General features: G+C 34.9%; 1 protein-coding gene and 1 long non-coding RNA gene across 4 annotated transcripts in view; one reads left to right on the top strand and one right to left on the bottom strand.

The window, feature by feature from the left end:
- The first annotated feature begins 4,288 nt into the window (after positions 1-4,288).
- The window catches only part of LOC111087977, a 36,124-nt gene continuing 19,777 nt past the window's right edge, over positions 4,289-20,635 (top strand). The window contains exons 1-3 of one of the 3 annotated variants that reach the window (XM_022396583.1): positions 4,289-4,623; positions 11,548-11,698; positions 14,853-14,922. In XM_022396583.1, coding sequence (XP_022252291.1) covers positions 4,590-4,623; positions 11,548-11,698; positions 14,853-14,922 — 255 coding nt within the window. In that variant the 5' untranslated portion in view covers positions 4,289-4,589. Of the gene's footprint in view, positions 4,624-11,466; positions 11,699-14,852; positions 14,923-20,635 lie in introns of all 3 variants that reach the window. The other 2 variants (XM_022396581.1, XM_022396582.1) reach the window with 2 other exon arrangements.
- On the bottom strand, positions 6,429-16,030 carry LOC111087979. Its single transcript, XR_002612598.1, has 2 exons — positions 15,873-16,030; positions 6,429-7,502 (listed from the first exon to the last, which is right to left on the bottom strand). It is a non-coding gene; the product is annotated as an uncharacterized LOC111087979 (long non-coding RNA).

Genomic DNA, 20,635 nt, shown 5'->3' with positions numbered 1-20,635 from the left:
TGGTGAGTTTAAGTTGTCCAACCAAATCAGTCATAAATCCACGAACATATCAGCTTATTCAACTAATAATTCTCTGATCTTCACTCACTGCAACCATTCCAGCAGGAAGTTAATAATGAAACCCCCATACTTGTAGAATAACACCAGAGTTATGTCACATTTGAGGCAGATAACTGTTTGAGCTAATGCTGCTTGTTTTCTGGACAAGAAACAGTGTGTTTCACGTGTCGGTTCATCATTGCATTGCATACAGACAATGTATTAGATTTCCTACATAGTACACCATAGAACATCATTTATGAATACGATGGTACAATAACTCCCTCCTCATCACGCATTTATGCAATACAATGTCATGGGCCTGATCTGGACAGCATTGGATGGTTTTTCATGGAAACACAGTTCATCCATCACACAAGAAAAACTAGCTAACAGTGTTTACAGTACGTCCACTGCAAGATCCTAATACCAAAACCAAGATCAGAGACAACTACCTTCATCTTATGGGTGACATTATCTTGATGTAGTCAGAGGTGTATCTTCACGTGTAGATGATGCAGATGATCTGTATAAATGACCAAGTTCTCTGTGGTACTCATCTTTCAAGCCTTTGCCAGGTTGAGATGTTATTACGAATTGGCCACAGCTGTGTTACAGTCGCCTAATTGCTCCTCACTCAATGCTCATTTGAGTCAATTTTCAAAATTTCTATACTCAACATCAGCCATTGCACCACTTGTCCTTGAATCAAGTTATTCCAAGTAATTACCTATTAGAAGCGCTTCAAGAAACAAACTAAATCTTTTATTAGCTGCATCCTTGAACAATATGTGAGAAATTTGCTTAACCTCACTCACAGAGACCTGTGATGATGGTAGCAGCCTTTCTCTCATGGATTCTCAACCAAACTAAGCTGAGATGTTTTAGACATTGGATGTATGGTGTAGTAATTGTGCTCAGGAACTCTAATGTTTAGACAAACATTAGATCTCTGTCTATAGAATAAGGAGTTGTCAAGGACAGCTCCTCCAGGGGCCTGCATGTTCCAAGGTTTCTCTATGACCAACAGTCATACTGCTAGCATGCCTCCCATCATGAAGTGGCCCTTGAATATTCCTTAGATCATTATCAGTGCTCACTAACTCACCTGCTTGTGAAACAACTCAGCAGCACCTCCAAATATCAGGGTTTGGAAACCCTGGTCAGCAGGTACCTGGGGAGTCCTATAAAGATTGCCCTATTCAATCTCAGACTTGCCACATTACAAGACTTGTATACTGATATCAATTGTTTGTGGACAGAATTCGACTAATAATTCTAGAAGTTTCAGGCAGTGATAGTTTCTCTTCCTGAGCTTGCAGCTGCAGCAAGATCATAATCATGAACCTTCACAGCAGCGGTCAAAGTCCAGTATCCAGGAAAGAACTTCTCTGAGACCAAACTACTCTCTCGGACAGCTGGCTATCTACCCATAGTGACACATTCTTCCTCATAGTTATTAGTCCTTCTACCTGTGAAATTTGCTATTTCATCATTCAAATATAATAAAACTTATAGCATACAAGAGTTCAGAAAAACACAGTAAAATGTACTTGTCAAGAAAACAAAACTTCACAATGAAAATCCTGTGGTTATGACACTAAAATTTCTCCCTCCTTACTACTTATTCTATGGTATTCTCAAACTGTACTGATAACCTTAGAGATAAAGGTTGTGTATGCAATAGCTTGAAGAAAATCAGGAAATGTATTAAGGAGTTAAACTGATTTCCCTGACTCTATGATTGGAGAAAGAGTCCGACACAATGGAAAAACAAAGCAAAAAGTAACTTTCATTTGCAACAAAGGCAACCAAAGTGGCGAGCAAACTAGCTCTAAACGTTTTTCAGATTAACATTTTTTTCCAGTTTCCACTTGCTCCAGAAAAAAGAGAGATATCATTATGTACACTATTATATAATTTCATCTATCTCAGTGTACAGGCATTACTCATATCACTGATGATTATTCCAATATGGAAATAAGGGAGGATATATCTGCAACATATCACCTGACCTACTAATGAAAAAGATGACCTTCCAAAGTGTATTCTACTTTAAAGCATTTTTTTTCCAAGAGAAAGCACACATAACAACATAGGGGAATGATCCATAACAATAGGTTGCTAGGATGAAAGAAATTTAGCCACATTCCTTGACCAATGTTCTATTGTGAGAACTACAAACACAGCTAGAAATGTGTATGAAACGTTCACCTTGATAAACTAGAAGGAATACAGATAATGAAAAATATCTTTTGCATTTTCCATTGTGACAACTGACACAAAATGTTAAGATATGATGTGAACCATCACAGATCTTCATTTAATGATTTGGATTTAATAACGAATATCTGAGTCAACAAGGCTAGTTACGGTATTTTACTTCAGGGAGATACACAATTAGTATTTCCTCATCTCTCTTGCAAATTTTCAGAATATGCAATGTCGTATGAGGAGTAAAATGGCGTTAGTTACCCCCCTCCCAAAAACAAATAAAAAAACTGGAAGAGATACAATGGTTTTTGTTTCTGGTGGACATCCACAATATCTATAGAAATTCTTGCGAAGCTAGAAGTCATCGGAAACTGGCAGATTTTCTGTCAAGATTGCACATATCTCTGAGGACAGATATCAGAAGCATCAGATTCGAAGCTTACTTCTAAGTGTAACGTAGCAAAATGCTGGACGTGCTACCAGTGCAGCAGATGTGGATGCGATTATGACGATATTCCAGTTGCAGAGAGAGCAAACCGGCGAGAGAAGAATTTCTATCGCTGCTAATACAATTTCCAAACGGCTAAAGACAAGCACACCTTTTTATAGAGCGTCCATGTTCATAGAATCGTAAGAACATGTGGATAGCCATGACCAGAGCAATGGGAGTAGTTAACTTTTGGGAGATAGGAAACCATCCAAACCACTATATCCAAAGAAAAAGCCGAAACAAAAGCCTCCTCAGATCAAGCCCTTCAGATATCTAAATCTTATTCCTACTTATCCAGATTTCAGGATTTCGTGTGGACCTTATTTGGTTACCAAAAGTTACACAATGATCCAATTGACTCAGAGATTCGTTGTTAATACAATAGCAATATACACCTTCACAAAGGATCAAAGTCAGCAAAGCATTAAACTGTGAGGTAATACTAACATTGCAAAATTGTCATCCGCTTCTTTTCTCCTTACGCCATATTATCATAACCTGTCTTTTAATTGCAGCATCATATACAAATCAACACCTTCCACTTACAATGAAAACCTTTTATTGAGTAATTGTGAAAGCTAAAATTTAATATTCAGTTTATATGAAAACTAAAATTTAATATTCAGTTTATATGAAACTAAAATTTAATATTCAGTTTATATGAAAACTAAAAGTTAATATTCAGTTTATATGAAAGCTAAAATTTAATATTCAGTTTATATGAAAGCTAAAATTTAATATTCAGTTTATATAATATATCATATTAAAACAACATTTCGTTCTTCACATAGAACGGTTACTGTTTACTATGTGTTGCAATATTACAGATTCTGAATAAAATTATTACCACTTTTATACTTTTATTTTTCGCGAAGTAATTCTATGAATCGTGAACTCTGAAAAACCTTTGGAACATAGGAGACGCGGTTTGTACGTTAATATATACTTGTTATGTCGTTGCTGATAATAAATAAATTAATTGACGACTGTCCCACCACTGTAGAGCTGTTTATATTGGCTTCATAATAATAATAATAATATACACACACACACACATATATACATATTCAGTTTTTTATTCATTGTTTGTAGTAAATACTGGAAGGATTTAAACATTTTGACAATAAAGCTTAAAACATTACCTCTACTCTCCAGACAATGGCAGAAATAAAAAGTTTTTATTATTACTTGGAGAGTGGGGTCATTTTTTCCCTAACTTTATATATATACAAAGTTTTCATGCTTATTCAATAAAATGTATTTAAGGTAACTGGTATATGTTTTTTTTTTCATATTTATAATTTATAGACAAAAAAGCAGATAAATCAAAAAGTCGAATAGATTTCATAAAGTTGCAAATGGTAAGGAAATAAAGGAGTTCGCTTGTTACATGCGGCCTGTCACGTTTAATTCCTGTTTTCCAGCTACCTACACACAAAGTTATTATTCATAGGTTAGACTATACAAAGCTCTATCATGTAATGTAAAGAATGGCATTACCCAGGAGTGCAATAGCGCACGTACTCAAAACATTTTTTGTTCAGAATTATTTGACCTTCGTGTGTACTGAGGTGTTCGTGAGAAACAAAGGACGCTGAAATAGGCTGATGTTTTCCAATAGATGACACCACACTTCCTAAGCTGAATAGCGTGTATTCCACGAGCTACAAGCTGTCAGAATAACGTGCACCTTTAACTATAAGTTCAAGAGGCAGGAGATTTGTCAGAAAGTTTCTGAAAGCGTGAATTGTTCTCGAAATGTAACATTAGCAAAATAAGATACTGAAATACTGCACGTGTCCTCAGAATTGTTGAAAATATTGGTAAAAAGGGAAAGCTACTTGAGATGAACAGTTTAGATTCATCGGACGACGGGAAAGGTTTGTTTTTTACATATATGTGTATTTAAAGTCCCCATTTTGTCAAAGTTACTTCACAGTATAATTTTCAAACACAGAGAAGGACAGAGCAAATAAAATTAAAAAATAATGATTTATATAGATCAGGCATTTTAAAACCGCTCTTCGGAATATGTATTGCCTAATGTTATTTTTATAGTAGAGATTTGCAGTTTGCTGAAGCAAAGGTTACGCAGAAAATGGATTAACAGATAATGCTATATATTTCTGATGTATATATATATATATAATAACCGTATTCCTGCTTCATGTCTTCAGCTGAAGTGTGTATTACACCGTTGTTTTCGGTCCACATTTTTTTTCTGTAAGTGACTTAAAACCCATTGTCTGATTTTAAATTTACACTTTTATATAGGCATAGTTAGTATTGGTTTTACCCATTTGGGAAGTTACTAAATTCCAACAGACATACAGATATAGATAATTTAATCTTCCTTTCAGTGCATACTAGAATTAAACACTGTCACGATGCCAGTCTACACGACACAGTAAATGCTACAATTAAACACTGTTAAGATGTCAGTCTACACAGCACAGTACATGCTAGAATTATACATTGTCAGGATGTCAATTTCTAAGACACAGTGCAGGATAGAGTTAAACACTGTCAAAGTAAAATGTTATAAATTATTTTCGTGATTTATGAACATATTGATAAATCTTATCACAAACGCAAGTGATATCTTTAGAAATAAGTTGGCTTGTTGATAGAATCATTTATAAATTTCAAGCTTGTTTGGCTCATTCCCATTCTGCCCCTGAAGAAGAAAGATCCATCTTTCGAAAGCGCTCGAGCTGTATGGTTTTGTATTTTTGTGTTAATCCATTAATTGCCAACAATAGAAATTTTTGCTGAAAATTATTTTCCCTTTCAAATTATGTCCAAACGAACTAAATTAAGGTATATATAAATTTATTTTAAAGCTCCAAGTGCTTACATAGTAAATATGACATGTTCCCATATAGGAACAATGGCTGGAAATCATGTCAATGTGTTGTTCAGTGATGAGAATATTGTTTGCAAACATTAGGTTTAAAAATATACTAGTATTACAAATGTTTTATTTATTGTTATTTAGAGCTACAAACGTAATTATTTTTTACATATATAATGTCATTCTAAGAAAAACAAAATCAACATAGGCAGAATTACAACCTACAGCATAAATGTAACTAACTTTCATGATAAACATTCATACCGTGGTTATGGAGAAGCAACTTACGTTCTGAACACATCAGTTTAGCATTGTTTTTACAGTGTTTACACCTACCTTGTTCAACTTTTTCAATAGATACATGATGCATATGTAATTTTACATGTACTTGATTACCACTAGGTTCAGTTTCACTCATCTGTTGTGCAGGCACGTCAGTAAACAACGATACATCGTGTAAATTCAAGCTGATCTAATTTTGTCTCTGGTACTTCCCTATGGATCAACAATGAGGTAATGTGCAACATATTTAACATTTGTAAAAAAAAAAAGAAGAAAGTACCACTTTTTAGATCGAATTGGTGGCCTATATTGAAATATATAGCGATCCATCAGATCAACTCCTCCCATACTTCTATTATATAGAAACCTTCTTCTTTACAGCACTTTATAAGCGTTGAGCATCAATAAGTGGATCAACGGTGTCATAGTTTGTAATCACAGTTACAGGAGGATTGCCGTTCCATTTGCCATCAGAGTAATACTCATAGATTCCGCGCTGTCTTCGTCATTGATTTGAATCTGTCAGAGGGCATTTCTGTAGCCTATTATCCCAAACTGCCCCTGTTGCTCTCACATTTTTTCTTGGAATCTCGACATGAAATTACAGAAGGGGAAAAATTGTCAAACAAAACTGTATGAATACTAAGATCGTTAATACAAGAAAGCATATCTTCAACAACCCTTGTACCTAGAGGACGTCATCAGTAGACATTATCCTACTACAACAGATATAAAACTTGAAAGGATAACCATAGGGTGAATATAAACACCACAGTTTGTAACCAAACTTTATTGAATTTCCTTGAATAATTATTTTACAAAATATTGGACCATACATTCATCAATTGAAAGATTCTCCTGAAAAACATCAAACTGTTGCAATGATTTATTTGTCAATTCGAGGAGTGGTCTCAGTTTGCAACTTCATCTGTGGTGTCCAAGTTGTTATTAGTTGATATGTGTAAGTAACGTTTTGTTTATCGAAATATGTTTCTAGACATTATTTTTGAAACGTGGAACAATAACATCATTTGATCTTTCCTTGTTCATTTCCCTCTTGGAAGTTTATGGTAACCTGACGAAATGAATATGCCAGAAAAATATAAGAGACTTGCATTGTTATTTGTAAATTTAGGGAATTTGCATTTTATTGAGCATACCTGAGTATTTCTTCTACTATCATATTTTAAATATCTTTATTAAAAACATTTCACCAGGGGGAAGTGAGCATAGCTCTGGGTAGTACTCAGTCAGTGGTCTAATATAATTCTTTTGAGGAAAGTTTTTAGTTTTTCATTTTCTTCATTTCACTTCCATGCGATCTAATATTTTCCCTTTTTTGTGCTTAGTGCTCAAATTTTCACGGGATGAACCTAGTGGTTCATTATCACCATAATCTTCATCCATGTCATTTTTACTGACATATACTCTCCCAGAAACATAATGCGATAAACTGTGTTCGTCGGTTGTACATTCTCATTGCTTTCAAGCAAATCATCATCAATATTTTTTTTCGTCTGTAAGCAGTTGGTTATCTTCTGGCGGTAAAATGCTGATAATATCTGCATCACCTGCCAGCACTAGATCAAGAGCTTCTTGAAGTGTCGGAAATTTTGACATTTTCTGGAAACAGACACATCAATTAAAAAATAAAATAAAACGAACTATTTTGGAATAAATTATGTATGTATAATAGCATGAAAGTTGCACCATCCCCAATTTAGCATATTATTTTACTATATTTAGCTCAAATATAGTAAAAGATCAAAGCATATACAATGACTGCAACTGAAGTTATTTATTCTCCCTAAATTTTTCTATTGTACCCATTTGGGAAGAAATTTATTCAACATATAATATTTCTTGAAAATTCATGAAATATTCTCATAACATACAGTTAGTGTTAAAGAATAATCATATATCTCAAGATTATGGCTATAATCAATAAAATTTAAGTAAAAGTACTTAGCCTAAAACAAATCATTTCAGTACGTGATGAAGCACTGAGTAACAAGTTTAAGAAGATTACACTCTTCAGGGAGTTTGTAACAAATATGTCACAACAATTTATCATTTTAATATATCTTTATATAGGTAGAAATTGTAATTCCAAATATGTTCCCAAATTGGAACAATGACAGTTAATGGATAAATTGACTTCACGAACCTACGTGTTTTCTTAACATCATGAAGCTTGTCTGGCTGTAGGCTGTTCTCGATGAAGGTTAATATAAGACATGTAATTATTCGTGGACTACTTTACTGATCCGACAATATTAATATCATTAATTGTGTTGTTCAGTGAACCGACAAAGCATCATTAGAAGTCTAATATATTAATATCAAAGTTTCTTAAATAATAAAGATCCATTCATTTTTGTTGAGTACAGTGCCTTTTTTTACCATATTGTACCAGTTAAAAACTCAGTAATTCGAAGTTGAAATTCTCGTAACCCAGCAAGTAAGTTAGCTACATCACTGAAATTATTTAATTTTCAGTATCTAAAACATTAAAGGCAGCTTGAGCTTTTACATTCCTTATGACCATTCAAAGGCGCCTTTTTAGATTTCAGTCAGGAGAGAGGGGCAACATTTATAGGAAATTTAGGGGAGTTAGGTCCTTGGATGGTCTTAAGTTTTCTAAAGGATAGAATGTAAAAATCGGTTTATTTTGAGAGCGTCTGCTCTGATTATTTAATAAATATTTAAATACGCAAACTACACATCTTGTATATTTTGTTGTTCTCAAAATAAAGAAATGATATAAGCAAAGAGGAGAGGGACTGCTCTTTGCCATACCTAAATGGCGCCTCTGTGACAATCCAACGTTTTCCAAACAATAATATTAACCGAATTTACATAACATAATTTTTTCGCAGAGTTGTATACTAATAGTTGCACCTACTTTACATCATACAAAAATCACATGCATACTTGCCACAAAGAAATACTCTATATAACCATAATTTGAACTGTTATTACACGAAAGTGCCTTAGCAATCTAGCTGAATTTCTACCTAGGTATTTTCCATTACGAGGAAAATAAAATAGGGCGAAATTTGAACCATTTAATCTACTGCATACAGAGTAAATATTTAACGAACAAAGCTGCAATACAACTACCAGTTTCCAGTTTATTGGTTATTTAAAGAAAATAAATTCTGGTTAAGGACAGAATTCGGGGAAGTTAAGTCAAACCTAGGAAATTTAAAGGTGGTACCTCGTCCTATGAAGTTAGAAATTTTCTAGAGGTAAACTTGTTAACGTTTGAAATTGAATTGCTTGAATTGCCAAAAAGCCACAGTTAATCAGAGTGTATGTAAGGGAGCACTTGTCTCTTCTGGAAAATGAGAAACTATTTCTTTCTTTATTCATTCAATTTGTTTGTTTATTTGTTTTAAATTTCGCGCAAAGCTACACGAGGACTATCTGCGCTAGCCATCCCTAATTTCGCAGTGAAAGACTAGAAGGAAGGCAGCTAGTCACTACCATCCACTGCCAACTCTTGGGCTACTCTTTTACCAACTAATAGAGGGAATGACCGTCACATAATAACGCCCCTGCGGCTGAAAGGGTGGACATGTTTGGTGAGACGGGGATTCAGATTGCGAGTCACGCGCCCTAACCACCTGGCCATGCCGGGTCTATTCATTGATTATATATATATATATATATATATTATGTCGATTTGGACTTTGCCCCCCCCCTCCCCTACTAAAAGTATTTATCCTTTTCGATGTAATTTGAAGATTAGGCCTATATTGAGCGGAGAAACATTCGGAATTCGTAAGAACAAAATTCAACAGGGTTGGCGATGTCTTAACTGGCATCCTAGGTAGATATTAAGGCCACTCCCCTACTTACACTGGATCCCTTGGGTATTTAGCGCCCTAGATAGACGCCTATGTAGTCCTGAAATTCACAAAGACAGTTAGGTAAAGTTTCCATTCAAAACAAAATTAAAGCAAGGTAACTGGGCAAATATTTTCCTCAGAGCAAAATTAGGTAAATATAGTGAGGACTCACGTGCGTCCGCAGAAATTTTTCCGGGGGGGAGGGGCAAAGTCAAACTAAAGGGACGATGGACCCACCTTTAAAGTTTTGCCATTACAGTCAAGAGAATAGGCAAGTTCCCACAGTCATATTTGATGGGTTTAATATTTGTAAGGTTGGTTTAAGCCATACTGCAGACTTGTAGCTATATATACTCCATAATAATAAATTTTGGTTGACCCCGATCACGCTGTCTCATGGGATGTCTGCAAGACTGCGTTAGTATTACAGGCAGGTGGCAGCAGGTTGATCCCGATCACAGTCAGGGCTCAGGGGGTGTCGGCAAGACTGGGTCAGTCCCTTTGATAACCTGCTGCCAGTTTTACCGCAGGTGGCAACAGGCTGACCCCGATCACACCGTGTCAGGGTTCAGGAGATGTCGGCAAGATCGCGTCGGTCTCTTTGGTGACCTGAGCGAGAATTGTCATGACCAATATCCAAGAAGTTGCCATGGTAGCGACGTTTGTCAATATTTAGCTACAGGGTAGGTATCTAGAGGTTTTATATAAAGCTGCTGACAAACCTGGCGATTTTTATTAGATTTTGTTTGTGATTAACCACAAAGCTACACAATGGGCTATTTGTGCTTTGCCCACCACGGGTATCGAAACCCAGATTCGAGCGTTGTAAGTCCGCAGACATACTGCTATGCCTCTGGGAGGTATTAGATTTTGAAAATTAAATGTAATAAATAGTGTGAAATTGTGAAGTGAATAAAAAAACTTCGAAATTCATAAATATATACTAAATGAATAAAGAAAGAATTATATTTCTCATTTTCCAGAGGGAGCAAGTGCCCCTTGCCCTCTGCGGACGCCCATGTGAGGCCTTATACATATAATAGTCATTTAGTTCCATAGTTCTGCCTAGAGAACAGAGGCCATAATCTAAAAATATACCAAAACAACTTATACATCAGCCGAACTTAAGCTCCCCATGCCAAGTATATATATATATCTGGGTATTAGCTTCTTTTTTATGACGCTGTGAGACTGACCGACAATAATCATCTGTTGAAAACAACATTGGTTAATCTTATTGAGGACACCTGGAGGAATGTGAAGTTTCACGGTGTTTGTCTTCCTGATCTTTGGAGGCTTGATTTGACTGAGTAAACACCATCTGTTGTTGGTCAAGAAACTTAATGGGTAAGTAACGAATGTGTGGATTAGAGCAAGTAGCATCGTCAGGCGATTTTCATACATGAATTAGATAATCATTGTAATTTTATAATCCACCCTGAGCTTCCTGCGAATAACTCCGATTATCTTTAGAACAACAGTTCGACTTCCAAAGATAAATGTGAAAGTGTTGTAAAAATATCTTTACGATTTGTTGCTGTTTCTCTTCTAGAAATTCTTAATTTCTATTTGTTGTATGTTTAATTCTTTTTGCTTCTATAGTTATAAGAACAATCAGTTCTAGAAACTTTATTGTGAAAACTGTTTAATAGTACATTGATATATGTATAAGCACTTGTTTTTGAACAACGATTGGTATTAATAAAGACGAAGGAATGTTTTAATGTGAATAGACGGTTAAATCGATGAAGAATGCCACATATCCATGGTCCATCTTGAGTGAAATATGGAGTTGCGCTTATTTTATGCTCCAGGATGTGACCATTGGAGATGGACGGACTTGGAGTACAACACCCATGAAGGAAGTGCTCTCTGCAAAGCGAGTGATCGTCAGAAATGTATAGAATGTTTACTTTGGGATGCTCAGCAGGATATTGTTTCGTCGTCAGAAGTACAAAATACAGGGTAAGTAAAAAAAAAGAAGAAGAAAACAAGAAAATGTGCTATTTTTTTACCGTGGAAAACTGAATAAATACAGACATGGAAAAACTCAGAACTTATTTTTACAGTATGTTGCCCTTTTTCATAAAATTTCTTTACACCTAAAATTACAAATTATGTAGTTCTTCTACTGTAAGATTTGCGGAATTACATATACAGAGGAAATTAAATTGATAATGTTTTGCTCCAGCAATTTATATGTCTAATATTTGTTTTAGTAGGATGAGAGTTGCTTATTTATTGGAACTTGCTAAACTCTCTACCGGATTAGTTAGTAAGCGCACCTTCTGTACAGACTGTAACATGTGGACCTACAATGTAATGTAATAAGAAATTAAAAATTACATAAGATAACATTGCTTTAACAATAAGAGTTAAATAACTTTTTGATATGCCATAATATTTAACACCAATAACAATTAATGAAGACTACCATTGTAATACTCTGCCTGGCGACTCTATTCAGACCTTTAATTAACACCAGGTTGCGAGAGAATGGCCTAGAATTAAAGTTACAGCCCTCCTGATTTGTCCAGGAGTTTCCCAAGATTGACCTATCATCTCTGACTTCTGGTAAAGGGCCCCCTCCCGGCTTATATTTTGGCTTTTTTTTTTACATTTTCTGTCATTTGAATACACATACACACATATATATATATATATATATTCATTTCTTTTGCCATAAAACTGATGTAATCTTGGAACTTACATTTTGCAGAATTTTCCTACGAAAGAAATTACTTGTCGTTAGTGAGCAATTCATACAGCGTTTTGTCTTCCACTGATGAGAAGTAGATTTTCTTTGTCTCACTGTGCATCGCTAGAAGACGCTATGATATCCTTGTCATAAAATATTCTTGGACTGATATTTGGAGAGTTGGCAAGTCTACTTAAAATTAGTTATGGAAAAATTCCACAAAACGCCATAAAATATTGTGTTACATGCTCATTCATTAAGAAACATGATCAACGCTTGGATCACAAATGTCATTAGAGGACTTGATAACATGTACGCCATTCAAGGTCATCCCAAACCCAGTTTACAAAAAGCCCTTGTCCATCAAAGAGAGATACAGCATTGTGAGAGTAGGTATGATAGATGAAAACGTTCACGTACACTCTGGATGTTATTAACTCTTCTACAGGAGTTAAATGAATTATGCCCTCTCATGAGAACATTTTATAAAAAAACATTAGTGTGATTCATCAATTAATCCACATCACAGACTTATAGTCGTTCATTGTACAGTATTTGTAGTTTATGCACAACCAAAACTCTGTTTTCTTGTTTGCTTTTAAGACAAACAAATTTAAGAATAATATTTGACTACTGTATGAGAGTTTTTTTCTCTCATTTACATAGTACTGTTGTAGGGTATGTTTTTAATATCTTAATCTAGATGCTTTGCATTGTTTGCTAGTGAACGTTTTGAGCATGAAGTAATGATTGTGGGTGATACCTAGAAAGTTACCAAGTGTATGGATTTCACGTGAGATCTTGAATATTCTAAAGACTTAAAAACAAATTATAATATGATAACACCAGTCTGTTAGTGAGTTGTAGAGTTAGTAAGTCAGATCAGTGATGTAAATTTTGGATTTGTGTTTTAACCAAGTTGAGAGCTTGAAAGTAAGTGACTGTTTAGTTATATTTGTGAGTTAATCAACAGGTTGAAGAAATAATTAATTTTCGTTATAATTAAGTATAAATGATAAATAAATTAAAGAGTCACAAACTTCTCAAAGTTAGTAATAAAGTAAAGATTTACAAACTTCTCAAAGTTAGTAATAAAGTAAAGATTTACAAACTTCTCAAAGTTAGTAATAAAGTAAAGAGTCACAAACTTCTCAAAGTTAGTAATAAAGTAAAGAGTCACAAACTTCTCAAAGTTAGTAATAAAGTAAAGAGTCACAAACTTCTCAAAGTTAGTAATAAAGTAAAGAGTCACAAACTTCTCAAAGTTAGTAATAAAGTAAAGAGTCACAAACTTCTCAAAGTTAGTAATAAAGCAAGGAGTAACACACTTCTCAAAGTTAGTAATAAAGTAAAGAGTCACAAACTTCTAAAAAGTCTCTTTATAGCACAGGTTGTACATATTCCTTCGAACACCAAAGTTCATTTGAACCTTATGGAAACCTCATTCCAAGCTTAAAACGTTATAATCAAAATGTTAATAAATTTGATAAAATGGAATAAGAACATGTTGAATATATAATACTTAGATAAAACGTAACGCTAAGGCGTTATTTTCAATGCAGTTTGATAGCATCCATTTCCCCCTATAAACGTCCATAGGTTCATAATTTATCCAAGTTTGGTTTAATTTCCTATTTATCCAAAATAATGACTCATTATATACAGATAAATCTTCTAATGTCAGTTTGGTAGCTGGAAAAACACAGAGTCGAAAATATAAGATAAAGAGATGAAGGTAAAACGTGAAATGTCGTGTAAATGGTCATTAAACTGCTTATTTGCTAATTAATTTCGCTTTTGTTTCTTTTTCTGGTTTTAAGCATTTCAAATAGGCTCAAATTGCTACTCCAATTACAAAAATATTCCCGTGGAATATGCCTCCAACCCCATTGTTTGTCAGCACTTTTTACAAGCTTGATTCACTTCCATTTTTACTCCCTATCACACACACATATTTTGCTTCTGATGCTTATGTTAGATTTTCAGTAAAAATACACTTTAAAACAACGGTAATGGGGTGATTTATTGTAAGACTGAGTTAAAAACATAATTAAAGGGGTATTTTATGCTAAAGCTGGTTTTAAAAGAAAAGTATGGTTTTGGTTTGTTTTGAATTTCACGCAAAGCTACACGAGAGTTAGAGGGAAGGCAGCTAGTCATCACCACCAACTCTTGGACTACTCTTTTACCAATGAATAATTGGATTGACGGTAATATTATAAAGCAGGAGTTCGAACCCGCGATCCGCAGATTGCGAGTCGAGCGCCCTAACCATCTGACCATGAAAATAAAAGTAATCGAATATTTTGTGGTAAGACTAGGCTTAAAACAATGAAGTGTTTTGTGAAATGCTCTGAGGTGAGTATTTTGTGGTAGGACTGTGCAGTAATGTAAAAACAAGCTATTTCATTTCTTTTTTAGTACTTTAAATATACCGAAGAAAATTGATGAGCCTGAAAGCTGTGAAACAATTTCTAGGAAGGATTTTTTGGTAAGAGTTTCTGTCGTTTTTGAAGATAAGCAAAATTTCAATTAAAAAAATTGTTGCCAAAACAATGTGACTTATTTATTTCAAAACGTAAAAGTATTTAGTATTTAAGTAACAAATAATTTCGACTCTCGAACATACTGACATTATTTACCAGAAAATGTTAATTCTTAAAAACATTAATCTTGTTTTTTAGTAAGTGAAATGTGATTTGTATAAAATATTGAGATTACAGGGAACAGCTTCAAATATTCATTAGGAACGTAAAAGACGATAAATCACTATTTAAATTAAAAAGTTAAAACTGAGCTACTAACACAATAATTTATTGTTTTATTTAGGGTTAAACAACTGTTCAATTATTTTATTTTTGGGTTCGCCCTTAATGAAAAATCCATTTAAATGAGGATTTATACTTCAATTAAATGCAAGAAGTCAACCTAACTGTAGTGTTTCAGAGATATGTCAGACTTCATGGAGATATGATATACACATTTCTTGTGTCTTTCCTATTTCGTTGAATCAGTTACGTCTTTGTGGTTAAGTCGCCAAGCCCAGTTGAAACAACCAAATCAAATACTAAGCTGAGGTAAAGCATGTTTTGATGGCCACATTTGGAACAGTTCTCAATTATTATTTTCAATTCAACATACCTACCGTACTGCGACAAGTGAAAACTTACGAACCTTAAAGGTAGCAATGTCACGTTCATACTTTTTGTAGAATTCACTGAAAATAGCATGCTTCCAGCGTGCTGAACTCCTGCAATCTAGAGCTTGGTATATCTATTAAGATTTCATTACCTGGCAAATTATTATCATCCATCTAATATGTTATATCATGAAACTAAATCACATTTATTACCTATGATAAAATCTAGAGACAAGCTGTATAAGACAGGCTTGTATGCTAAATGTCCAATAAGGTGCAAAGCAAAGCACAAAACAACTCACCTACAATAGTGTCAAGAACACATACATAAACTAACGACACGTGGAACATTATTTTTTCTAGAGTCGAGTCGGCATCAACCTTCAGTTAGATAACAGGCGTATGCTCTTATGGAGAAAGTATTGAACAAGATCCAGCCACAGTTTCACACAGAGACGTGAAGCATAAGGCAGCAAAAGTAGTATGAGTAGAAATAAGCATTGGTCGCGGAAACAATATTCATATTATCCTGTAAACTGGTGCCATTAATATGACGTATTACGGAGAACATAATATACGATCATATGTGCTACCATATGCCATTTAAATTGACATCGACATCAATCTAATTGATGATAACGCATTGTCCACATAACTGACACTTCCTCGGCCTGGTCGACAGTTTTTGCACTAAATCAGTCTATTAGATTATAACGTCTGCTATGCCTAGTCAACACTTCCTCCCTGACTTCAGTCTAATAGATGGTAAGGTCTAGTCCAATTGAATGGCATTTCCTCCATGACTTCAATCTAATAGATGGTAACTTCTGGCTCACCTACTTGACACTCTCTATCTTACTTCAGTCTAACAAATGATAACACCTTGTTTACCTAGTTTACACTTTATGCCTCAGTCTAATAAATGATAACATCTATGACGCCTACTCAACACTTTCTTCCTAACTACAGTCTAATAGATGATACAATCCGGTCCACCTAGTAGACTTTGTCTCTGAGTTCAGTCTAATAGATCATAATGTCTTCTCCACTTAGTTGATACTTACTCCATAACTTCAGCGTAATAGACGATAACTTTTGTTACACCAAATTTATACTTTCTTCCTGACTTCAATCTACTAAATAAGAGCAATATGTTCACCATTGTCGACACTTTCTCCTCGAATTCAGGCTAATAGACGGTATCGTCTGCTACATCTAGTAGAAACTTCCTCCATGATTTCAGTCTAATAGAAGATAACCTTTGATGATAACCCGCACTTTAGTCTAAAAAATGATAATGCCTTGGCCACATATTTGACACTTCTTCCATGACTTCAGTCCAATAAGTGATCATATCTATTACACTTAGTTGATAATTTCTCCTTGACTTCAGTTTAATAGCTGATAATGTCCGCTAAACCTAGATGACATTTTCTCCATGACTTCATTCTTACAGATGATAATGTTTGATCCACCTATTTGACACTTCCTCCACGAATCCAGTCTAATAGATGATAACTTTTGGTCCACCTGCTTTACATTTTCTCCTTTATTTCAGTCTAATAAATGATAACGTTTTGTCAATCTATTTGGCACTTTCTCCATGACTTTAGTCTAATAAATGATAATACCTTGTCACCCTAGTTGACACATTCTCCATGACATCAGTCTAAAAATAATAGTTTTTGCTGCACCCAGTCGACACTTTTTCCTGACTTTAATCTAATAGATGATAACATCTGTTCCACCTAGTTTATATAGTCTAATATATGATAACATCTGTTACTCCTAATCTACACTTTCTTCTTGACTTCAATCTAATATATGATAACGTCTGCTACTCCTAGTCGACACTTTCTTCCTGACTTCAATCTAACATATGATAACGTCTGTTACTCCTAATCTATACTTTCTTATTGACTTCAGTCTAATAGATGATAACGTCTGCTACACTTAGTTGACATTTTTTCCTTGACTTCAGTCTAATAAATGATATTCGCTGGTCCACGTAGTCGACACTTTCTTCCTGACTTCAGTCTAATAGATGATAACTTCTGCTTCACTTGATTGACGTTTTCTCCTTGACTTTAGTCTATTAGATGATAACATCTTATCCACTAAGTCGACTGTTCCTCCCTGACTTCAGTAAAATAGATGAAAATGTATGGTACATCTAGTGGACAGTTTCTCCCTCACATCAGTCTAATAGAACATAACATCTTCTACAATTTCTCTGTGACACCAATAGCCTGCTATACCTAGTCGACAATTTCTCCATGAATTAAGTCTAATAGTTTATAACGCCTGTCCCACCCTTGCTAAATTAGTCGACATCTTCCTTAAGGAAGAGGGAATTTATAAGATTGAATTAAACTATGCAAAGAGAGGAATGGTCGACACTGATAACATCGATGTTTAGCTGGCAGTCTTACTTTTAGTTGTAGCTATAATCCATATTGAAATGAAATGTCGTAGTCTTAATGACTCATCAGTTGCACTTAAGTTCACATGAGCTCAACAGATGGCTAGTGTACATAAAATTTAGCTGAAGATGAATAATTGGCATTATTTATCTAATAGTTGTTTTGCCTTGTCATGACTGATATATTATCAGTTGCATTCATACTTATTTATGTAGTGTGGAAACTTTAATATCATATTTCTGAGATTGTGTTTATATATATATTTTTTCTCTCATGTGTGTTTTATTAGCAATGAAAAGTGACTGGTTATATGTCGTTAAGCGCAAAGCTACACAATGGACTATCTTTGCTCTCCCCATCCAGGGTACCGTATTCCAACTGTTAGTATTATCAGTTTTCAGACTTACTGCTGAGCTAAAACTAAAAACCGATTTTAACAGTTTGTTTATTTTGAATTTTGTGCAACGCTACTCCAAGACTATCTGCGCTAGCTGTCCTTGATTCTGAAGTGATAGACTAGAAGGAAGGCAGCTAGTCAACATCACTTATCACCAACTCTTGAACTACTCTTTACCAACGAATAGTGGAATTAACCGTCACATTGTAACGCCCTCACGGCTGAATTGGCGAGCATATTCGTGGACGGCATTCTAGCCCGTAACCCGCATATTGCGAGTCGAGTATGTTAACCACCAGGCAATACCAGGCCAATTTTAACAGATATGCATGTATATATACATATATGACTTTAATGTATATAAAGTCTGTATATGCTTCATATTCTCATTGTTAAAGTATATTTCTCAATTCTTATTTGCAAGTTGTTGTTGTTTTTGTTGAGCAAAAAAAGAAAAGCTACACAAATGGGCTATATGTGTTCTGCCTACCACAGATGACTAAAACCGAGTTTTTTAGCGTTACAGCACCTTAGACATACCTTTGAGTCGTATATAGTTATTTTTTAAGAACAACGTAAACGTTTGGGGCATAGCTATATACACTTCTTTAAATGTATAAACAATTGCAACAGCAGTGTGTCTGTTGAATAAAATGTTTATTTTGAAAAAAAAAAAACTAAAAGAAAAGAAGCCGCAAAATTCAGTAACTATTTTTCTAAATGCATTTAACAGTTTTTTTTATGTGCAATAGAGCTGTTTTAATCGTTCTGAGTGTGGTTAGGGATACCACCTTTGAAATCCAAAAATAAACGCCGCTCCTCTACCCCTACAAAGGCAACTTGGTAACTCTCACACACATCTCAAACAGTAAATTACAGGATTAAATCAATTGTTGCGACATCGAGGTTACGTGACTAGTATCACGCCACGTCATTCTCGAACTTTCACGTCTTTTCCTTAAATCTCGTGATCTTTCTAGATATAGTGTAGTCTTGTATATATAAAACCGACCACGAAGCGACGGAGAGGTAATGAGTAATTGAACTGCAGTCAGAGAGAATATTGTTAAGCACGTGAGAAGCTCGTTGAGAATTATAGTGTTTGTTACAGAGCGACTGTTGAAATTAAGTGTATCATAAAGTTGTATTCGGAACGAATAAACCAGTTTTATTTAAGAAAGGACTTGTGTCGCTAAAGTTTCGTCGGAACGAATTTACGAATTTTCGGAAAATTAACGAACGAACGGAGACGTAACAAATTGGTGTCAGAAGTGGAACGAAAAAAAAAAGAAATGGAAGCGAGAAGTGGCAAATCAAACTACAGCTTAGCAGACTTGATGGCAGCAATACAAGAGTAGCAAAAAAAACAAGAAGAACGAGAAAAGAAACAAGAAGAGAGACAACAGCAGTTGCAAGAAAACCTGCAACAGTGGCAGCTCGAACAACAAAATAAACAAGAAGAGAGATTACAACAGTTGTTGGAGGAAAAAGAAAAGAAACAAGAAGAACAAGAAAAAAAACAAGAAGAAAGATTACAGAAGTGGCAAGAAAACCTACAACAATGGCAGCTCGAACAGCAAAGTAAACAAGAGAGACTACAGCAGTGGTTAGAGGAGAAAGAAAATAAACAAGAGAAGTTACAGCAGTCGTTGGAGGAAAAAGAAAAGAAACAAGAAGAGAGACAACAGCAGTGAGAAGAAAACCTGCAACAGTGGCAGCTCGAACAGCAAAATAAACAAGAAGAGAGATTACAACAGCTATTGGAGGAGAAAGAAAATAAACAAGAAGAGAGACTACAACAGTGGCAAGAAGTACAAATGGAAAACATTAGTAAATTTAAAAGCGAATTAGATACGTTAAAGGACGATTTATTGTCTTTTACACAAGGAGGATACATTAACCATCGACTTAACCAGCCCCAGACAATGACAAGCCCCTTACAGACCCTGCAGCTAAACCCTAATGCAGACATATTCAGTCCCGTTAGAAGTCACATCCCAGATATGAATGTCAGTAATAGGAGTGATCCAGTGCGAAGGAAGCCACAGGAATTCGATGGGAAGGCACCGTGGGAAGCATATAGAGCACAATTTGAGTTACTGGCAGAGCTGAACGGATGGACAGAGGAGCAGAAAGCATTATATCTGGCAACGAGCTTGAAGGGACAACCACGGGAAATCCTTGGACAGTTGACAGCAGCCGACAAACACAACTATAGAGCGCTGGTAGAGGCTCGGGAACTCAG

This window comes from Limulus polyphemus, unplaced genomic scaffold (assembly GCF_000517525.1).
Source record: "Limulus polyphemus unplaced genomic scaffold, Limulus_polyphemus-2.1.2 Scaffold2935, whole genome shotgun sequence".
Classification (NCBI taxonomy): domain Eukaryota; kingdom Metazoa; phylum Arthropoda; class Merostomata; order Xiphosura; family Limulidae; genus Limulus; species Limulus polyphemus.
The sequence above is the reverse complement of the archived record's forward strand: the minus strand, read 5'-3'. Positions and strand labels throughout refer to the sequence as shown.